General features: G+C 41.7%; 1 protein-coding gene across 5 annotated transcripts in view; it reads left to right on the top strand.

Annotated features, from left to right (window-relative positions):
- The window catches only part of OSBPL9 (oxysterol binding protein like 9), a 58,175-nt gene that overhangs the window by 22,754 nt on the left and 15,004 nt on the right, over positions 1 to 20,417 (top strand). For all 5 annotated transcript variants that reach the window (XR_010784140.1, XM_066556167.1, XM_066556166.1 and 2 more), the window contains 5 exons: positions 1,625 to 1,701; positions 11,690 to 11,785; positions 13,491 to 13,538; positions 18,242 to 18,271; positions 19,108 to 19,158. Coding sequence is in view for 4 of the 5 variants with exons in the window: in XM_066556167.1 (XP_066412264.1) it covers positions 1,625 to 1,701; positions 11,690 to 11,785; positions 13,491 to 13,538; positions 18,242 to 18,271; positions 19,108 to 19,158 (302 nt within the window). In the remaining variant the exon portion in view is untranslated. The remainder of the gene's footprint in view (positions 1 to 1,624; positions 1,702 to 11,689; positions 11,786 to 13,490; positions 13,539 to 18,241; positions 18,272 to 19,107; positions 19,159 to 20,417) is intronic.

The raw sequence follows: 20,417 nt of genomic DNA, 5'->3' as shown, positions 1-20,417 counted from the left end.
CTGTCCCTCCATCCTGTCTGCTTTCACTGAATTATAAACTTGTCCTCAGTGCCTGCTTCAGCTTCTTAATTAAAATATGGATCATCAGTAAGAAGAGTCCTGTAAGTTAAAAGTTCTTTCTAATGAGGCATATCCAGCTTTTTAACACTTGCTGCATTTCCTGCAGGAAAGTCATCTGCTGTTCTGAGCAACATTTAATTACTTGAACTTCCTCTTTCTCTGTGCATCTGAAAGCACTTTGGTAGACACTTTTCCTTATGTCTAGTTTTAATTTGTTCAGGTTATTGGTATTGTAGCTGAAATACCTGTGGCTGTTGATCATAATCTAGTATTTTTAAAGAACAGTGAGTAAAGATTGACTTGTAATAGATTGGAAAAATGTAAATTTTTTAGGAAAAAAGTAGAGAGATTTCAATCTTTTACCTTGTGTTTAGTGAAAATTTTGTCTCACTATTTTGTGAGGCCACCTCATCAGTTAGGCTCTGAGCAAGCTTATGTATTAAAAATACATTCTTAATTATTTCTCACAAACATTGTCAGTTCTCTCCTGATGGTTTTGTTAACTTGATGTAATTAGTGTATATATGCTGAAGTAAACAGTGCAGTATGTTTATCTTTAAATTGGTAGGGTTATCCTTTGGGAGTTTAGAAAAATCTACATATTCAGGAGTCTTGGGGCATTTTTAAGTGCTGATAGGTTTAAGCTGCAGAATTCCAAAAAATAAAAGCAATGGAAAAAAAAAGGGTGAGAAAGGGAACATTGAAACAAAGTGTTTTGAGCTGGAGAGTACATTTCACTATAGCCTAAGGATATTTCCTCTGAACTCCTTAAAAATAAGTGAGATAGAAATCTCAGTTCCCTGATTCATAATAGGTGCTAGCTCACTTAAGCTTTCCTTGCTTCTAGCAGGCTTCCTGTTTCTTTTAATATCTTCCATTTGAGTGAGGACCTAGAAACAATTGTTAATAACTGTTCTCAATCCATTTACAGGCCAGTTTGTTTACAGTCTATTTAATGCCTCTGGAATTTTCCCTTCTTTCTTTACCTGGAGTCCACTGACTGCTCCTTTGTTTTTTAAGTACTCCTAGAGCACAGCAAGGAACTCTTTCAGACTAGTGAAGTAAAGGTGGCTTGTCTGTACTGGGGATAGGAGGGAAAGAAAGCAGTTTTGGAATAGGATTTTCTTCAATTTAATGTTTGTTGTATGTTTAAGATTATTCTTTGTGCTTCATTATTCACACCAGTGAGCTGTTGGGGTGTTTGTCCCCTATTATGAATCCATACCTGAAAGTTACTATGTCCACACTGAAGTAGAATTACTAGATAATTAATTACAGGTAATTTTCTTGTAAATAAGAAAATTTTAGAATTACTTAATGACCTGAGGAATATCTGTGCAAACTCTCTTTGCATGTGTTCCCCTAAAGCTGGACAAGGGACAGAGCTGTAACCACAGAGGAAGAAACAGGATATTAAGACAACTGTGGAATTTTGTGCTTGGTGATTAACACAGACAGTGTGATTAATTTCCATATTTAGTGTGGACAGCAGATCTGTTTGCCTGTGCCTTTTAGTATATAAGACTGCATGTAATTGAACAATAACTTTTGAATTCTTTTTCAGCTCGAGATGCAGATGAGAGGGAGAAGTGGATCCACGCTTTAGAGGACACCATCCTCCGCCATACCCTCCAACTTCAGGCAAGTTTCACTTTCAGTTTTCGCTTGTTTTACTTTTTTTTTCAATCAATGAAATACAGTGGCATGACTGCTAATATCCAACACATCCTGTATAAAATCTTGCTGTTCTGTGGCCTATACAGTTGGACATCTGTTTAGGTTCAAGTCTGTCACATTTTTCTTGTCCTACCATAATGAAAAGTCAGAATGACACTTTCCTTTATTAGCTCATATTTATAATATATATAGTTTTCATTAACTCATGTTTATTTATAATGTATATTTATGGTAAGGTTCTGGATTTATGTCTATAAGACTTGCTGTATGGTTTTTTTTTTGCCCTGGAGAGAAACCCAAACTCATGAAAGGCATTTGGTTTGTACCATATAGTGTCTGGTGACAGGGTAGAAATCTTAAAGCAGGTGTTCATTATTTGTGTTGAATAAAGCTTTGGTTGTGCTTTTGTAGCATGGCAGGAGAATTAGGTCTCCTAACATTTGATTCAGTGTGAAGAAAGATAGAATAAAATCTCTAATATCACGTAAAGAGAACCTTGTGAAGACTGATTTAGATGAAATTTGCCCAATCTAAAGGGTTAGAACAAGCCTGAATTTGACCCATTGAACTTTAGACCATTGTACTATCTCTGTCAATTTACCTGTTAGACAGTGAGTTTCAACCTCCTTTCATACCACTACAATTTTTTTTAGAGAATAGCAGATCCCTGGATAAAAATTCCCATTTGACAGTCAGCTTTTTACCCCTCCCACTGTGCCATGGGTATGTTAGAAGTAATCTTCCCCTCTGAACACTGTAGCTGACCAAGGGCTGAAGAACCCCACTCTGCAGTGGATGTGAGGAGACAGGGATTACCTAGGGAGCAATATGTGCATGTAGAAGGGCTGAGCTTGCTCCCAAGGGATGCCTCTTTCCCTATCCTCAGTTTAGAAAGTGAATAGGTTAATGTGAGTGGTCCTGTTTAAGGTTTGAAATGAAGTTAAAGGAATCTGTGCTGTTTTCTCTGCTGGCAGACTTTTTATGACATGGAGATACAGGTCAAGGAATGAAACACCAGAATATATACTGGTTTTATCAAAATGTACACTTCCATGCTCTCTAGAAATTTTGAGTGTAGTTATATTGGTGGAAATAGCTTTCATTATAGCAGCTAATAATGGAACCATTTTCCATTACATAACTGTTCACGTTCCTGGAGATTTTCAAACGAGTAAGGCGTATTTAGGAGAAAAAAAAAAAGCCCAAGTTAGTAATTTATCTAGTAATGTTTGAGGGAATAATTAAAAAACCTGAATTGGGTATAAGAAACATATCCTCCATCCTTGTAAATATGTTCACCATGGAGCATCATACTTTGTGGACCACTGCTGTGTGCTCACCACTCATTTTCAATAACCTTCTTCAGTGTACGGGTCATGAAACCTTTTACCCTCTGGCCCTTGTTTGTGGGGTCGGTGGAGTAGTGTTCACTTACACCCCCGTTCAGGAGCTGCCAAGGTTTGCCACGGGAGCTGCTGAACCGATTTCAGAATGAAACACGGCTGCACTCCTTGCCAAACCTCTTTCTTTCACGGCTTAGGAGTGTGCTGTTCCTTCTGTTCCCCCTCGCCGGCGGGACGCGGGGGCGGCACGAACAGGGGCCGAAGTTTGGGGGGATGCTCGCAGGGCCGAGCACGGGCTGAACCAGGGCAGGAACATCCCCGCGCCTCCATGGCAGGGCCGAGCTCGGGGTGAACCCGGGCAGGAACATCCCCGCGCCTCCATGGCAGGGCCGAGCACGGGCTGAACCCGGGCAGGAACATCCCCGCGCCTCCATGGCAGGGCCGAGCACGGGCTGAACCCGGGCAGGAACATCCCCGCGCCTCCATGGCAGGGCCGAGCACGGGGTGAACCAGAGCAGGAACATCCCCGCGCCTCCATGGCAGGGCCGAGCACGGGCTGAACCAGGGCAGGAACATCCCCGCGCCTCCATGGCAGGGCCGAGCACGGGGTGAACCAGAGCAGGAACATCCCCGCGCCTCCATGGCAGGGCCGAGCTCGGGGTGAACCAGAGCAGGAACATCCCCACGCCTCCATGGCAGGGCCGAGCACGGGGTGAACCAGAGCAGGAACATCCCCGCGCCTCCATGGCAGGGCCGAGCACGGGGTGAACCAGGGCAGGAACATCCCCGCGCCTCCATGGCAGGGCCGAGCAAGGGCTGAACTAGGGCAGGAACATCCCCGCGCCTCCATGGCAGGGCCGAGCACGGGCTGAACCAGAGCAGGAACATCCCCGCGCCTCCATGGCAGGGCCGAGCTCGGGGTGAACCCGGGCAGGAACATCCCCGCGCCTCCATGGCAGGGCCGAGCAAGGGCTGAACTAGGGCAGGAACATCCCCGCGCCTCCATGGCAGGGCCGAGCAAGGGCTGAACTAGGGCAGGAACATCCCCGCGCCTCCATGGCAGGGCCGAGCACGGGCTGAACCAGAGCAGGAACATCCCCGCGCCTCCATGGCAGGGCCGAGCTCGGGGTGAACCCGGGCAGGAACATCCCCGCGCCTCCATGGCAGGGCCGAGCAAGGGCTGAACTAGGGCAGGAACATCCCCGCGCCTCCATGGCAGGGCCGAGCTCGGGGTGAACCCGGGCAGGAACATCCCCGCGCCTCCATGGCCGGCCGGGCACTGCTGGGCTCCCCGCTCCCTCCCTCCCCCGGCCGCGGCTCTCGGGGCCGGGCCGCCCCGCTCCAATCTCCGTCCGCCGTGTTGGTGACGCGCTCGGCGGGGCCGCGGCCGGGGGGTCCTGCCCTTCCCGCCCCTTCCCGCCCCGCTGGAGGCGGCGCTGCCGGGGCCCGGCGGGCGGGCGGCCAGCCCCGCTCCTCCGCCGCGCTCGGAGCACCGCGGGATGGCCGGTGTGAGTACGGGGGGCCGCGGGTCGGGGCTGCGGGAGTCCCTCGGGGCAGCCCCGGGCGGGCAGCGAGCCCCTGCCCTTGGCGGCCGAGCGGCGCTGGCGCTGCCCCGCCCGGGCACGGCGGGGACGGAGCGGGAGCGGACACGGAGCGCCCGGGTGGCTCCGGGAGCAGCGAGAGGCGCCCGGTGCCGGGTGCCCGCAGGGAGGCTCTGTCCGCATGGTCTGACACGCCTTGGCTTCAGGAGCCTTTGAACAAACGGCGCTTCGTGCGCTTGGTGTTGTTGTTTCGCTTTCCTTTTCCTTCGGACAGAACAGTCGGACGGGTTCTTTGGGGGATTATTGGCTCAGCGGGATGGCGGGGTCTGAGTGCCGCGGCAGAGATTATTTTCTGTAAAGACATTTTCTTAGGCTCTTCGTTTCGCTAACTAAACACGTGGTTGACAGTCACTTAAAACCTTTAGGCAGCTGGTTTTGCCCAAAATGTTGTATCTCTTCAGAGTCTTTTTTTCGTATTTCCATGCTGCTTTTCAGTCTGCCTGTGCTGGTGTAGGAGTGTTCAAGTTTGAAAGTCAGACTTAAAGTTGACTTCACTGTACCAAAAACTCATCTGAGCTGTGAGGAACTGTACCAAACCCCGGGGGTTCGTGTGCTGTGTGAACCAAATCAGGAAGGATTACGAGTTAATGCGAGATGGAGAGGTGAAGTGGTGTCTTTGTGTTCTCTAGTCTGATTAATCTTGCTGGTTTTATTTTTGCCTAAATGTTCTGCTGTGCTGTCCTTCACTATTTATAATGGAAGTGTTTTTGAAACACAGAATGAAACACACTTCTGCCCCCCTCCCCCCAAGCCTAAAATGAGCTACAGGCAAGGAACTGAGTCATAAATACAGAGAATGTATAAGGGGACCCAAACTGTCCTGAGGGCTGACAATTAGTTATGTTGTATCCACAGGGAACAACGATAGGTAGGAAACATTTCAGATACACTTGGAGCCTGATTTGTTTGAATTTTGAAACTGAAATGCGCTGTGTTTTCGTATGCACTTGTATTAAAGCTGTTGCTAAAAATACACATAGTGGTTCAAGTATTAGCTTTGTCTGTGGAAAAGTCATTGAACAGATGGTGTGACACTACTGGAAATGCCATTCTGAACCCCGCAGAGTTTTTCCCCTTATCCCCCCAAATTGTTATTATTGTGGCATTAGCAGGGCTGTGGCTTTGCAGTGGCAGCACAGCACTGGCCTCATACCCACAGCACTTAAAGGGGAGGGTGTGCCTGGGGTGAAGGCATGTTGTGGCTAAAGTTTCATGTTTGTGTGGGGAGGGAAGTTATCTCACTTTTTCTTCAGTTCCCCAGCAGCAGTCAAGCTGAGCAAGTCTTCTGTCAAGCAGCAGTCCCATTCAGACAGGACATGCTTCTCATTGTCCTGCTTTCCTTGCTGCCTGCCAGGTACACCCTGGCAGCACCCTAGAGCTACAAGTGCTTTTGGGCAGTGGAATTTGGCTCTGGAATTGTCTCGTGAGTTATAATGGATAGCTCATGTCTTTTAGTAACACAGTTACTTCCTTATTTGATCAACACCAATTTACTTCAGCCTCTAAGTGGCCTCTGTAGAGACAAATGAACTGAAATCATGAAGGTGAGCAATTTCTAACCACCATTAAAGTGAAAGGAATTAAGTGAAAATTAATTGCTTTCTAGGTTGATAATTCCATGATTTAAACAAGATGTTTACTTCCTAAGTAGCAAATGATAAGAAAACTTGATTCTAATATGTGACTCTATGCTGGCTTTAGAGAAGAGTAGATTCAATGGCTTAAACACTGACTGACACCATGGCTTCACCAAAATGTAGGAGTTGGTGCTGCTTCTGGGAGCAGTCCTGTCTCACTTCTCCTAGCAAAAGGGAAGAGGCAGTGTGGCAAGAAGGGTGGAATTTGGAATTTAAAATTGCTTTTCTTGCTGCTCTCTCTGCATTTATTTTTAACCCTGATTAGTTTCCACATTGAGTTGTTTATGTGACAAGGTAAATGTTTATGCTGACTCAAAATAAAGAGCAGAACGAAGGCTAAAGTGAACAGCAGGGGAACTGATTTGTTTCCTCTTCATTTATGCTGGTGCAAAGTGTTTGTGAAATGTTGATAGTAGCAGTTCACCTAGTACCACATTAACCAGGATTTTTTTCTGACCTTTCTAAAGTTGCGAGCAAGAACACGAGGTAGAGTAAAACTTCCTTGTGTGTTAAATATATTACACTCTAAATATATTGTGTGTTATTAACTGGCTTTTCAGTGCTGCTCCTTTTGTGAGTCAAGAGTTCTTGCATAAAGCTAAAACCAGGCTCTTTTAGATTAAGAGTATATCCAGTGTAGATGTTTTACAAGTACTAGAGGGAGGGCATAGGGTTGGCAGCCATGCTGCCCTTTCCACATTTTGCTAATGAAATAATCAGATAGTGCCTGAATACCCTAGAACATGTGCATTATCTGCACTGATGATAGGTTATAAAGGTAAAGAAATGGGACTCTAAGATGTACTTGGTATTTGTGAGGTTTCAGAATTGTAACTTACGCTTTAAAGAGAGAATTTTTACATCAGTGTGTAAATGTTTCTGTCTTCTGAACTTTCTGTTCTCCTTGAAGATCTGATACTATCTACAGGTACACAGTCTTTGCTAAGCATTTTGTGTTTTGCAAAGTAGAACCTTTTTTTTTTTTTCCTAAGAGTTGCAATATTCTGTTTGGAAGGGTCATATGCTTTCCACAACTTAGAATGTGTTTGAAAACAAATATATGAGCTTCAAATATTGCATAAAAATCTAGCAGAGGAAAAAAATAAAGTTATTTTTGCCAGAAAACTGCCCTTGTTTAATGGCTTACAAGTTCATTTCTTGTTTTTCTTCAATTTTCTATCAGTGGTCCTTACAGGCAATGTCCAGCTCATCAAAATCAAGCATGTAGGCAGGGAATGTGTTTCTGATGAGATATTGTGGATGAAAAGAAAACATTCTTATTCACTTCTTCAAACTAACTTACACAGGAATTTTTTGTTGGATTTGGAATCCTAATTAGATGAAGAATGTAGAAGTGTCTTCAAAAAGATAAGAAATTCCACTCTGTACAGCTTTCTGCCTTCCTCCCCCAGGAAAGCTGTTATTCTAATGCTTCTATTTGAGAAATATAGTTGAATATTTCTGGTATGCTTCTTCTAAGGACTATGCAATCTTTTCATCCCATCTGAGTTTGAAAGAACTGGTTTAAATTAGGCTGAATTACTTCTCAGCATGGACAAGTTTTGAATACAAATGCATTAGAGATATGTGTGACTTGTAATTTGGAGGACAAGGAAACAACACAAAACTCCCTTGGTGCTGGCAGTTCTGTAGTGAAAATAAGGCTCATAAGATGTATTTTTAATTAGGTTATGTTTTGTTGTTGCCCTCCTGTTTACCTCCTCCAAAAAAATGGGTTGTATATGAAGGGAATAATTTTGCAGGACTGTTAGCATGCAAATTATTTACTCAACTCGAGAGCAGCATGGAAAGCCTTTCCTAGGCAAACCATCCTGTGTGGTCACTCCACATCACTGGGATCACAGAGATCCCCCTGGGCACTGATCTCAGCTGGTCAGTGCTGCTGGGCCCTGCCTCCTCCTGCACACACTGGCACTGACAATGGCCCTGGACAGTCTGGGCCCTGAGCTCCTGCTGTGTCCTGAAGGGGAGGGACGTTCCAGAAGTTGTGGGAGGGAGGGAGGATGAGGGAAAGAATGTTATGGTACCTTTTTCTCTTTTATCAGTATGGTTTGAGTATCAGGATATTTGTTCCCTCTTGGTGGGGAGCAGTCAGACATCAAATTACTTGTTTTGACACCAAACTTCTTGGTTTGGAAGATTGTGGTCAGACTAAAATTTTTTAAATGACCCCCTTCTGCAGCTGTTTAATCTGTTAATTCTTTTAAACTTACATGAACACAGAGTCTTTATTTGAGGTTAATAAAGTGTATTTACAAAAAGATGTAGTTACTCAATGGAAAAACAAGTTATACTACTTCAGATAGGTCCTGACAGTAAGAGTTCAGTGTATTTCTGAAGATCAGTAATAGTCTGGATTCCTGTTCTTTGAAGATACTTATTTTAGAATCACAGGATGACTTCAACTGGAGAAGACCTCTGGAAATCACTGTTCCAAGCGCCTTCTCACTGAAGGCAAACTTGTGCTTTAGATCAGGTTGTCAAAGGTCAAATCCAGTTGAGTTTGGAGCTCTGCCCTCCGAGGGTGGAGGTTCAACAATATCTGCAGGCAGCCTGTTTTGTCAGCCTGTGAATAGGTGAGCAGTGTATTTTACAAGTTCCTCATAAAAATCTGATTGCTCGTTGAGATGTGCAGATTCCTAATGTGCAAGTTTACCAAGCTGTTAAGTGCCATTCTAGTGACTCTGCCCACCTGTTTCTTTTGAAGCCTCATTTCCTTCATGGCAGGGTAGGAGAGAAAGGGTCCCTATTTTACCTTTATTGTGGCTTTGAGAGACCAGAAGATCAAGAAATAAGCATTTCTTATGCAAATGTGCACTTTGTGTATCTCCTCTTCCTAAATTACTGCTGGGTTTGAAATGCTGATTGATTTTGTTTGCTATTTATCCAGACTGTTTTTTCTATGCTCTTTTCAGCTTTTCCGAGTGTCTTTTGGTTTTCAATTCTAAAACTATGTGAGAACTTAAATTAGTAACCTAATCTCATATAAGACAGGCTAATAAATTTGCTGAGAAGATTATCAAATTTCATCTCAGCTTCCCAAGAGCAAACTAGTAAGGTGCTGCAGCTTTAAGTACCTGTGCTTTGCAAAATTATTCTCATGTTTCATCTCTGTTAAGTTCAGCTTGACACTTTACCTGGTTTTATGGCTTCCTTTTTACATTGTTTAAAGTTTTAATTTTCAAATAGAACTTCTTAGGTTACAATTTTCCCTCTGTATTTTGTGTGGGTGTCTGCTCAGTTGTAACACTGAATGTTTTGATCAGCTTTTCCCTTAGTTCTAAGAGCCTGAAATTTAGAATGACATTTTATCTTAAGCCACCACTAAAAATATCAGATAGTTATGTGTTCATAGTCATAGAGTGAGGACTGAAATAAAAATCAGCATTTTGATGCAGCATACAGATAACATGCACAGTAAAACCATATTTCTGTGTATAGTATCTTCAGAAATTTCCTGTATGTGGTTTGGTATATGAAACCTGACCTCCAGAATTTTTAACTGAGCTTGCAGGACCATTTGCTGAACTAAAGAGTTTTGCTGGTAGCTGTACAGACAATTCAATTTTCAACAAGGAAATTGAATACTAATTTCACATCATTTCAGATGTAGTTTCAGTGTAATTTAAGCTAGTTTGAGGGAGAGTCAGAAGTTGCTGGGTTGAGAGCACTCTCCCTTCTGCCTATTAGTTGTTTTAATAACTTGTGAAACTCAGTGCTTTTTGAATTTTTTTTTGTCACAGTCAAAATGTTTTGTTTTGTGGTGTTTTTTCCCTCATCTTCTCCTCCCTCCACCTTGTTTCACAACACTATTTCTAAATTTGACTGGTGTTGGCTGTCTAATACAGGTGAAGTATCTTTTTTGATTACAAACCCAGCTGTATGGAGAGATGGACTCCTGTAGAGCTGTTGTCAAGATCTGCATATCCATCTGTAGCAAATGAATAAAGAATAATATTTTCTACAGTCACTAGCTGGGTTTATGTTTTAGGCTGTGTGTGATGCTGTGCAAGTCATTCCACTAATGCACAAAAATGTTCACACCTCTAAAGAGCCATCAATAAAACTCTTAATATGATGGCCCAGCATCATACAAAAATAAGAGAAATTGTGTGTTCTGACAGAGCCAACAATGCCAAAGAAAATGCTACCCTAATGTGGAACTTTACAAATACAGAGTGCCTCTCTTCCTCCATGTGGGATGTTTTTCTCCACTGGTTGATCTTTACATGCTCAGACTCTTGAGATGCTCAGCAGTTCAAACAGCACTTGATGGTTTCAGCAGAGTTTGAAGTTGTCCTATTTGAGATCAGTGTGAAAATACTGAGGCTGGTAGCAAAGTTGTCACTGCTGTGATGTCCTCAGGATTGTGGTTTTTTACAACTGATGTTTGCTTCTTTATCCTTCATGGGTTTTCTCTCCTATATATGTTTATCCTACAGTGTACAATTTTTTCCAACTTCAATATTTGTTTCTCAGTTCCATTTACATTAAAGGTATTATATAAATAAACCTTTAATATGTTTACATAGCATATGTGCATGAAGGCAGAAGTCATCAAGAATCCTCTAATTAAAGATGTGGTATCCCAGTGGGAATTTGTTTGGGTTTTTAAATCAATGATGTATCAGTTTAGAGATAGAGATGATGTTATATACAGAAGTGTGTTCTGAGTGTTATATTATTGGGAGAAACAAGTTTCCAAGCAAGAAAATATAAAAGTAATCATTCTCATTGCACTGATTCATTGTCCTTGGTGCTGTGTGTGCAACTAAGTGTCAAAATTCAGATACAGTGACAAAGATGCAAATCATTTTAGCTGTAAAGGAACTAGGGTGACCAGCACTAATGATTTTGAACTTTTCAGATCAAAGGTATTTAAGAAAAGATTTAGCAGTTCTTAGCTAGGAGCTGTGAGTTGAGCAATACTGTGTGAAGTGTGAAAAGTGCAGTTATCCCATTGGGTGTGATTTGGGCTTCCCTAGCTGAAGTGGGAGGCTATGGAATCACAAGACAGTCTTCAGAAAAATGTGAATTCTCCTTTATATTTTATAAAGAAACTTTAATCAGTGTAATTTAAGAGGATTTGTTCAATCATCAGTAATGAAATACTCTGGTGTGTGATGATTATACCCCCTCTGAAAATGTGGAGCAATTTACTGCTACTGATGTAGCTGCAGAGAGAAGCCAAATGTGTTCAGCTGTGTGCCTGTGTTTGCACGTGGCAGGATGAGAGGCAAGGCAGCATTTTCTCAGTCAGATGGCAGGCAAAACCATATTGCTGTTGTATTTTTTTCTCCTGTGAGACACTAATTAAATATTTTATTTTTGTTTGTTTATTTATTTCTAGGGTGTGGATTCAGGGTTTGTTCCCAGCGTTCATGATTTTGACAAGAAACTTACTGAGGCTGATGCTTACTTACAGATCTTGATAGACCAGTTGAAGGTATGGTAACTAAATGCTGCATTTATTGTGGTGGGGGTCTGTTTGTCAGGCTGGATTTCAAGGCCAGGTTGAAAGGAAGCTCAACAGAGAGAGTCACTCAAGATGAAAATGCCTTTCTCTTAGGATTGTTAAAAATTAGAATATGTCAAGCATATTTAAATAAAATGGTTTACAGTGGCTGAAAGATTCTGTTTTCTATACAACTTTTATGGAAATGGCAAGGTTAAATATGCTAAAACATAATTAAATTATTGTGTTGCTCATAGCATTTTAGACTCTATCTTGAGAAGGTGTTGTCAAGTGATGTGTAACTACAGTTACAGATAGTTTCAGACTTTGTTGCAGTAGTGGTGGATAATCCATGCTTTGTCCTTGAGTGAAAGCATTCTGGAGGAGTGTTGTACAATACAGCTCTTTCAAACTTTGTATTTTAAGAATAGATGGGACTGCAAGGAACAATGAGGTCGTATCTCTCAGTACTCACCTTATTGAGAAAAACAATTTTGCTGCTGCTTAGGACACCTTTTTTCCCATGACTCAGCTGATTAAAATTGCTGTTAAATTGCTTCAGTTCTGCTGGGTTGGATTTTTTCCCCTGATATAATGTGCAAGTATTGCATGTGGGATATTCAGCAAAAATTCAGTTGGAGGGGAGGGTGGAGAGGGGGATGAGCACAGCAACAAAAACGAAGGTAGGCAGAAGAGATGCAAACAAAATTCAGAGCTGCCCTGCAAAGACTTGATCAGGAGCTGTCTTTTCTGCCACTCTGGAGCCATCACTTCACTGACAGAATGTATTTAAATCTTTACACCTTCTAATTGTTATTTTAGGCCAGCTGGGGGGAGGGGGATAGAAATTAATTAATAATGAAAGATGAGTCAGTTTGAGGATGGACAGAGACCAAGATCACAGTCTATTTTTAGAACTAGAAATCAGCCCTCAAGGGAAAGGGAACACACGAGTAGGTTTGAGGCAGGCAGTTGAGTGGAGAGCTGCAGCTCACTTCCTAAAAATTACATCCTCTTCTCCAAGCTGCAAGGGTGGATGTCATGAACTTTCAGCATTACCCATGGTCTTTTCTCTTCCTTGAGCAGCTTCATGGTTGTGTGTGCACCTTAGAGTGCCCTCAGAGGCCTTTGGTAACTCTTTCAGCTCAGCCTGTGTTAACTGCACATGCAGGCTTTTCAGTGAGCGTTTGTTTCACTTTGCTTTGTTGCATCTCATATCCCACTTTTAAGAAAATAAGCATAAATTAATGCTAGGAAGTCATATCTTCCCCAGAAAATGTGCTTACGTGATTTGGATCATGTACCTGAATCAAGGTACCTGGAAGGGTTGGTGAGAGTTAAAGCTCTTCTGGTTAAAGGTTTTTGCTGAAATAGAAGAAAGGCAGCTGGAGGTGTTCTCATGAGCTCAGTTATGTTCCTTAACCTCACCTTTTTCTTCAAATCATGGTAGAATTGTCAGGCTTAGCTGTGGGATCTCTTGCAGGATGGGATGATGTGAGAAATTAGTTAAAAATCTCTTCTATCACAAATGCTGTAAAGAAATACTAGGCCAAAACTGCTTTGGATCCTAATACCAGGGTTGTGTGACTTTATCCTTAATAAATGTTTTCGGTTTTGAAATGTCAGTGTTTCTGTCTGATTTTATGTGGAAAAATAACCCTTTCAGTATTCTCACAAGTATCTCTCTTCCTTTCAGCTCTTTGATGAAAAACTCCAGAACTGCAAAGATGATGAACAGAGAAAAGCAAGTACATTTTGTCTTAAAAATTGTCTATCAGGTGGTGTTGTGCATCAGTTTGCTGTAGTAAAAATGCTAAGTACACATTTATTGGGTTGTCAAAATCACTTCAAGCAATTAGAGTAACTTACAACAGTTTGTTGTGACTAAGTTTGCAAAAAAAAAAATTTAGTAATAATGGGAGTCATAACATTAAAAAGGTTTCAGTCTGTCAGAAGTAATTGCTCCTCTGCTATCCCATATGTTGAAATGCTTCCAACAGTGTTGAAAGCATTTTAACTTAAATTTGCTATTTTTTAGTCTTTAACAAGGATGAGTGTTAAATGTTGGTAGGAATTACAAAACTATTCCAAAGGCAAAAAAATAATACTCCTAATCATGTCTTTCACATAATCAATCTGCATCCTGTGTAGGTCTGTGACTCATTGGGAGTGTGAGAATACCACAGTTGATTCACTGGAATGAGGGTGTCAGCAATGTAGTAGTGGGGAGCACAGCTCTTTAAGCCAGGGTGTAATTTGTTAAATGGTTTGTGTTCATTGCACCCCCTCCTGTTCCATGCCACAGTCAGCTCTGTCAGTTCAAGCACTGTTTAAGAAAGGCTGGCACATTCCTTTGGTGGTGTGGGTTTGGCATTAAGTGTCATGCTGGTTTCATAGATTAATTTGTGTGTGTGGAGGAGGGGTTTAACAATTCCTTATGAAGGGTTGGTTACAGAGCAGTTGCTTCTCTTCAGCAAATGCAGTAATTTTGATATCATGAAGTAGTGGTGTGTTTCATCCTTGTTCTCTCCCTCAATGTCTCTTGTGGAAAACAAGCTGTGTTCTCCTGGTGTTTGGTTCCTGTTTTGAAAACTCTTTGATGTTTTCTGTGTTTAGTTTTACTTCTTTATAATGGTTGTGACCTTTCAAGTGTTATTCATCTCACCTGATGTGTTAGGTGGTGTCTTGGGGAGCTCTTTTTCATGTGCAGGCTTTTAAAAGAACTTTGAAGTACCTCTCTGTCAGTGTGTTTAATCTGTAGACAAGTGACCACAAGAGTCAGGTCTAAGGATTTTGTATTTCTCCTTCAGTGTGTTTTACTGGGAAGAGTTGTCCTTCAATTCTGACCTCCCTCCAGATGCTGCTTTGCAGATCAGGCAGTACTTTCTTGTCTCCTAATCCCTAGAGACTTCCCACATGTTGTGCTGACTTCTTTATTTGTCTGTGCAAGGTATCTGTGGCACAGATGGATTCATTTCATAGAGAAAGGAGGAGGCTCGTTTCAAAGAGGTTGGCATCCTCTGGTTTTAAATCTTGATGAGGATTGCTATTACTACAGATTCCATTTATTCTCTATTAAAAATGAAGAACATTTGACAAAGCATTCTTTTGTCTCTGCCTGTACTGAGAGGTTTTTTGATACAGTATTTGGCATTTTCCCTGTTTGTTTATGGAAGCATGGTTCAGCTGTCAGATTATGAGTGGAGTGTAATCTGCAGGGTGCTTCCATCAAACCCATAGTTCTTTCCTCCAAGGAAACAACTTTTGGATATTTGAGTTTTAAGTGCTTCCCAAGCAGCTGAGTGCTGTTCTGCAACTGTTTATGGCCAGGGATTTCAAACCTGAGCTGTTGTTTTTACAAGTTCACAGAGCATTGTATGAGCTGGCTTTTAGTTACAGAATATTTGGTTTTCTGGAGATGGTGACACAGGTTATAGGTGTTCTGACATGCCTCAAGATCTCCTGGATATCTTCCTTCTGAGATGTGCTATCTTCCTTCTGAGATGCGAATTTGGATGAAGACAGTGCAGATGTAGGCCTGATGAAAATGCAGGGATTTTCATGCATTCCCTGTGCTGCACTGCTGTTCTGGCAGAAGTGCAGGGCATGGGGGATCATGCACAAGCAGCAGTGCTCCAGTTCTGCTGAATCTCCTGGTGGGGTACAATGTTTGTGTCTGATGGCAGAGGAGGGGAAGGAGGAGGGGGTGTGATCTGATCTGAGGGTGCTGGTGGTTCAAGGTGGAGACAAGACAGGACCTTGCTTTCTTACAGTGTTTCCAATATTACTGCTGAGAACTCCAGCACAGCTTTTCTCTTCAGTTTGGTGGAGCTATCTTGACCACACATCAGGGAGAAGAAAACTGGAGCACTCTAAGGCACCAGAATAGCAAAGAGGTGCATGTTTGCAGGCTGGAACAAAGCTGACATTCCTTAACAGGATTTGGGAGGCAAGTGCAGCCTGTTTAAGCTGCTTGGTTCAAAACAAGTGCTTTTTGTGAAGGAAATCCAAGGCTGAGCACACAGATTTGGGTTGCTCCTTACAGATTTCAACCATGAGTCAGCTCCCACTCTGTGCCCTGCTGCCTCTCTGTGCTGGGTGAGCTGATCCCTCTGTAGTCACATGATGGTTGAGTGAGGCAAAAATCATGTTGGATGAGGAAAAATTGGCTTTCTCAGTGATTTCCTAAAAAATCAGATGTCAAGGGGATGCAATGAGCAGCAAGTAGAGGGAGTAGTTTCAGCAGCAGCCTGCAGTTTGATTAGATTAAATATAGCAAATTGTGTTCTGCAATTGTAAATCTGCATTCTGCAGATGTAGATCTGCAGGAAATTGATGTGTCAGATGAAAATATGTGTATTCATTACTGAAACCAGGGGAACTGTCTTACTAAAATTTTATCTTCATCATTTTTCACAGACTAGGGATGATGAAAAGAGAAAACTGTGATAGATGTTAGTAGTAAATGTTTGGGGTTTTGTTTCTGGTTTTTTTTTATTGGTAACGTGTTTTATCTTCAACATACTTGCTTATGGTTTTCCTTACAGTTTTGTCTAAATTATCAAAGTTCCATGTGCTGTGTTCTTGCAAGGTGGTCATTGAGCACAAATGTGAAAAATACTGGATCAGTGCAACCTGTCACTGCTTAATTTGGCCAGCTCACAAAGAATTCATTTCCAAGAGGGAAAAACTGTGGTTCTATGATTTACTGAAAGGCCTTAGAAATCTGCTTGTCTTGAGGATTTTTCCCTTTCAATCTTCCATGTGATCTTTGATAAAATTACCCTTTTGTCTGTACCTCTGTGTAAGAACAACAATGTCTCAGTGAACTGTTTGGAAAATTACACATGGGTGGGGAGAAACCAACTTCACTAAATTGCATCACATGGCCTGAGGTCACTTTCTTATTTTCAGCAAAGGTGATGTCACTGAAGGGACTGAGATCTCAGTTTATTTGGTGTGTAAATACTCTATAACAAGTGGAGGAAAAAATGAGTAAAGAATGATCAAAGCTGCTGATGGCTGCCTCCATTTGGCTGTACAGCCTTGAGACTGCATCATCTCCTTCAGCTGCATCATCTTTCATCCAACAAGATGTGTGTACTTGGGTGCATTGCCTATTCTATTTTGGGGCTAAAAGGCTCAAGTCTTCTATGCTGTCATATTTAAAATGCTTTTTTGGATATGTGCTGATAAAGTTTAGACTGGAAGTCTCATTGAGACGTGAAAAACAAACAAAAACAAAGCCAAGGGATTTTTAGCTGTTGGCATGCTTCTCTGCTAGCAGCAGGAGCAAATATAACTTCATGGTATAACATCCCTCATATGATATATCCTAGATAAACATGATCCAGGGTTTCCAGTTTTTAGTAGGAAGGGCTGAATCTGGGTTCTGTTTGGCCACCTCTTGCCAATTAATCCTGAAAAAAATACACAGCATCCCTTGCATCCCTTGAGTAATATCTAGAGCATAAGAAATTTATCTAGAGCATAACTGAGAATTTCCCCCCAGGAATTGCCTGAGAGGCTGTCACTGCATTTGTTTTCTTTTTAATCCACAAATTGGGACTGTTCATTTCTGTGGATTTTTATAGCTGCATGTTCTGTTCTTATGCTTCAGGCTTTTCCTTGCAATGCCTGGTGCAGGGAAAGGATCCTTTACACACTTGGATTATTCAACAGTCAAGAAGATTGTGACTCAAGTCACATGAGACACTCAAATTAATCAAAACAAAGAGCTCCTGTAATTGCATTAGTGGAGGTTCAGTGCTGAGCCCAGTTTAGTGATTTTGCCTCCTGCAGACAGAGCCAAGGACATCAACAGGAAGCATCTGCTGCTGCCCCAGGTCACGCTGCTGTGGAACAGGGCATGCAGATGCCTTCTGCATGCCTGAGGTGCAGCTCCACACAGGAAACCTTGATGGACCAGTGTTTCTAGATAAAATTCAGTAGGCACATTTCCAGATGCACTTTCACTGGAGGCGTGGGAAGAGCAGGAACATGTGTGCACTGCTATTTTCTGTGATTTGTTTCAAGCTGTGCTTAACTGCAAATGTTTCTTGTACTTGAATGATGGTCACTTGGTGTAATAGTGTTGAAATGTGCCACCATTCAGTGCACTTTATAAGGATACAAAATGAATTTAGAATCTTCGTGCTGCATTTCATTTTTGTTGATGTTATGCAAAAAGGAAGTATAGCTTTCAATGGGTAAATGTCACTGTTAAGAAATTCTTAACCTTGTCATCTTTAAGCTTGAATTATCAGTTTGACTTCAGTCTTGTCTTGCAAATTGTCTATATATGGAAATAGTCTTTAACATGTTGGTTTAGGGCTTTTTTCCCTCCTCCAATTTAAAATTAAAATATTGTGTTTATACAGTATTTAGGTCAAACCAGATGCTGGGAATTCTGTCTTTAATCACACTGTTTTGATTTTTCTTTTACAGAAAATTGAAGGTCTCAAAGAAACAACCAGTGTAAGTTTCTTTAATTTTTGTAACTCTTATATATTGATTCTGAAATTCGCCCCTTTTTTGTTTGGGAAGTTTTTAAAACCTTTTTACAGAAAAATGAGAATCCATATTAAGTCCAACATTGTGATGGCAGAGACAACCTGGTTCTGGTGCTGTGTTCAGGTTTCAGTCCAGCAATCATGGAGTAGTGGAGGTTGGAGGGGGTCTCTGCAGGTCTGTGGTCCCACCCTGTGCTCAGAGCACCATCAGCTGGAACTGGTTGCTCAGGACCAAATCTGGTTTGGGTTTTCAGTAACTCCAAGGCTGGAGGCTTTACAGCTTCCCTGGACAATCTGTTCCAGTGTTTTATCATCCATAAAAGAATAAAAGGTGTTTTCTTCTGTTTAAGGTGATTTCCCTGTATTTCTGGTTGTGGCCATTGCTTTTCCTGTCACTGGGCCCCAGTGAGAAGAGTCTTGCCCTGCCCTCTCCTGCCTTCCCAGTCAGATATTGATCCCCCTTGAAAAGGCCTCCCTGAGCCTTTTCCTCTGCAGATTCAACAAGCCCAGCTCTCTGAGCCTCTCTTCCCTGATAATTTACCTGCCTGCAGCACTCTGGGGGTTTGGAGCTGACCTCCACTTCACCCTGACAGCCTGGCTTTATGCTCTGTGTGGCTTTGGAAACTTCACTTTTCTGCTGCTGTGCTTTTGTCTCTTGAAAAAAAAAATGGGGAAGGGAAAGCAGGAGTTCAACAGAACTGAGTGTCCATTTAATTCACACCCAATATTGTATGTAACCAATAAATACAAAATAATAAGGGATAGTAACCCAATGTTTTTGTGATATTTTTCTTTTCCTAGAGCATGGTAGAATCAATAAAACACTGCATTGTGTTGCTACAGATTGCTAAAGTAAGTACACTGTAAACTATTCTGAATTTTAGTGATACAGCATTAATCTAATTGAAACCTAAAAGTGCCTTCTAAATGATCCAGGAACAAGAAAACAATTATAAGTTGATTTCTGCTTTTATTTTAATGAAGTTTCTGAAATACTGAGTTCCACAGCAGACAGTCCTACTAATGCTCATGGTAACAGTCACACTGGTTTGAGTTTTCTTTCAGATAAACTTTCTTTTGCAGAGTTTGCTACTGGACTAAAGAAGAACTTAGACAAATGTCAGGTTGACAGAACAGGAACTTAACAAAACCCTTCTTTCTGCTTCATTTAAGAGTGTGGCTAACAAATAAAAAGGGGAGAAAGATGATGGAAATAGTGAAACTGGTTTGGCAAGGTCTGTCACAGGTCTGAAGTTCATCATGATGTTGGAACTTCTTGAAGTTAGAATTGTTTCATTTGAGAATGCAGTGTGGATAATGCACTTACACTTTTCACCTGCACGTTTCATTGGATTTTAAAATCTGGGGAGTTCTGGATTTACTATTTGTCAGATTCTGCCCTTGCAGGTTTAACATTCTTTATTTAGTACATGTGAATTATGAACTGCTGATTTGTATCTTGTGACCAAAGTGGAGGGAGGTGATATTTTGCAAAGAAATAAAGATATTTTCAGAATTTCAGGCTGATCTACTCAGAACACATTCTGATTTATCCAGATACAGGTGTGGGCTCCTCGATTTTTTTTTTCCCTGTAATTCTGGATCAACTATTTTTTTGTGGCTTTGGAATGCAAGACTGCTGTTAGTGTTCATTTTAGATGCCAGATATGTTGTACAAAATTCTGAGTGCAATGAAAGTTGAAGTATTTAGATCTTAGAGGATCCAAAGTCATTCACTGAAAGGATCAGTGTATGTTTTGTGAAATTCAATTTTCATATCTATTACTTAAAAATCTGTGAAGAAACTGTTTGTTAATTAACAGGTTTGTACAAAACCAAAACTTTTTTACAAGCACTAGGGTTGAAACATTGAAATAGTTTTGTGCCACATGAATTTGGAGCTAGGGCAGTTTTTATTTACCATGCAGTGAGGCTACTTCAATCCTTCACTGTAGTGCCAACAAGAAAAGCCTTTCAGTATTTAATTTGCTGTTATTTAGTCCTGGGTATATTTAGAGGTGTTTTAGCACAGTGAAGCCAGTAGACAATACTGACAATGTCATTTTTTAGGGATTTGATGGAGTCAGTTGTAGATAGGTTAGATGGTAATA

This window comes from Molothrus aeneus, chromosome 9, assembly GCF_037042795.1.
Source record: "Molothrus aeneus isolate 106 chromosome 9, BPBGC_Maene_1.0, whole genome shotgun sequence".
NCBI classification, from domain to species: domain Eukaryota; kingdom Metazoa; phylum Chordata; class Aves; order Passeriformes; family Icteridae; genus Molothrus; species Molothrus aeneus.
This window is presented reverse-complemented; position numbering and strand designations above follow the sequence as displayed.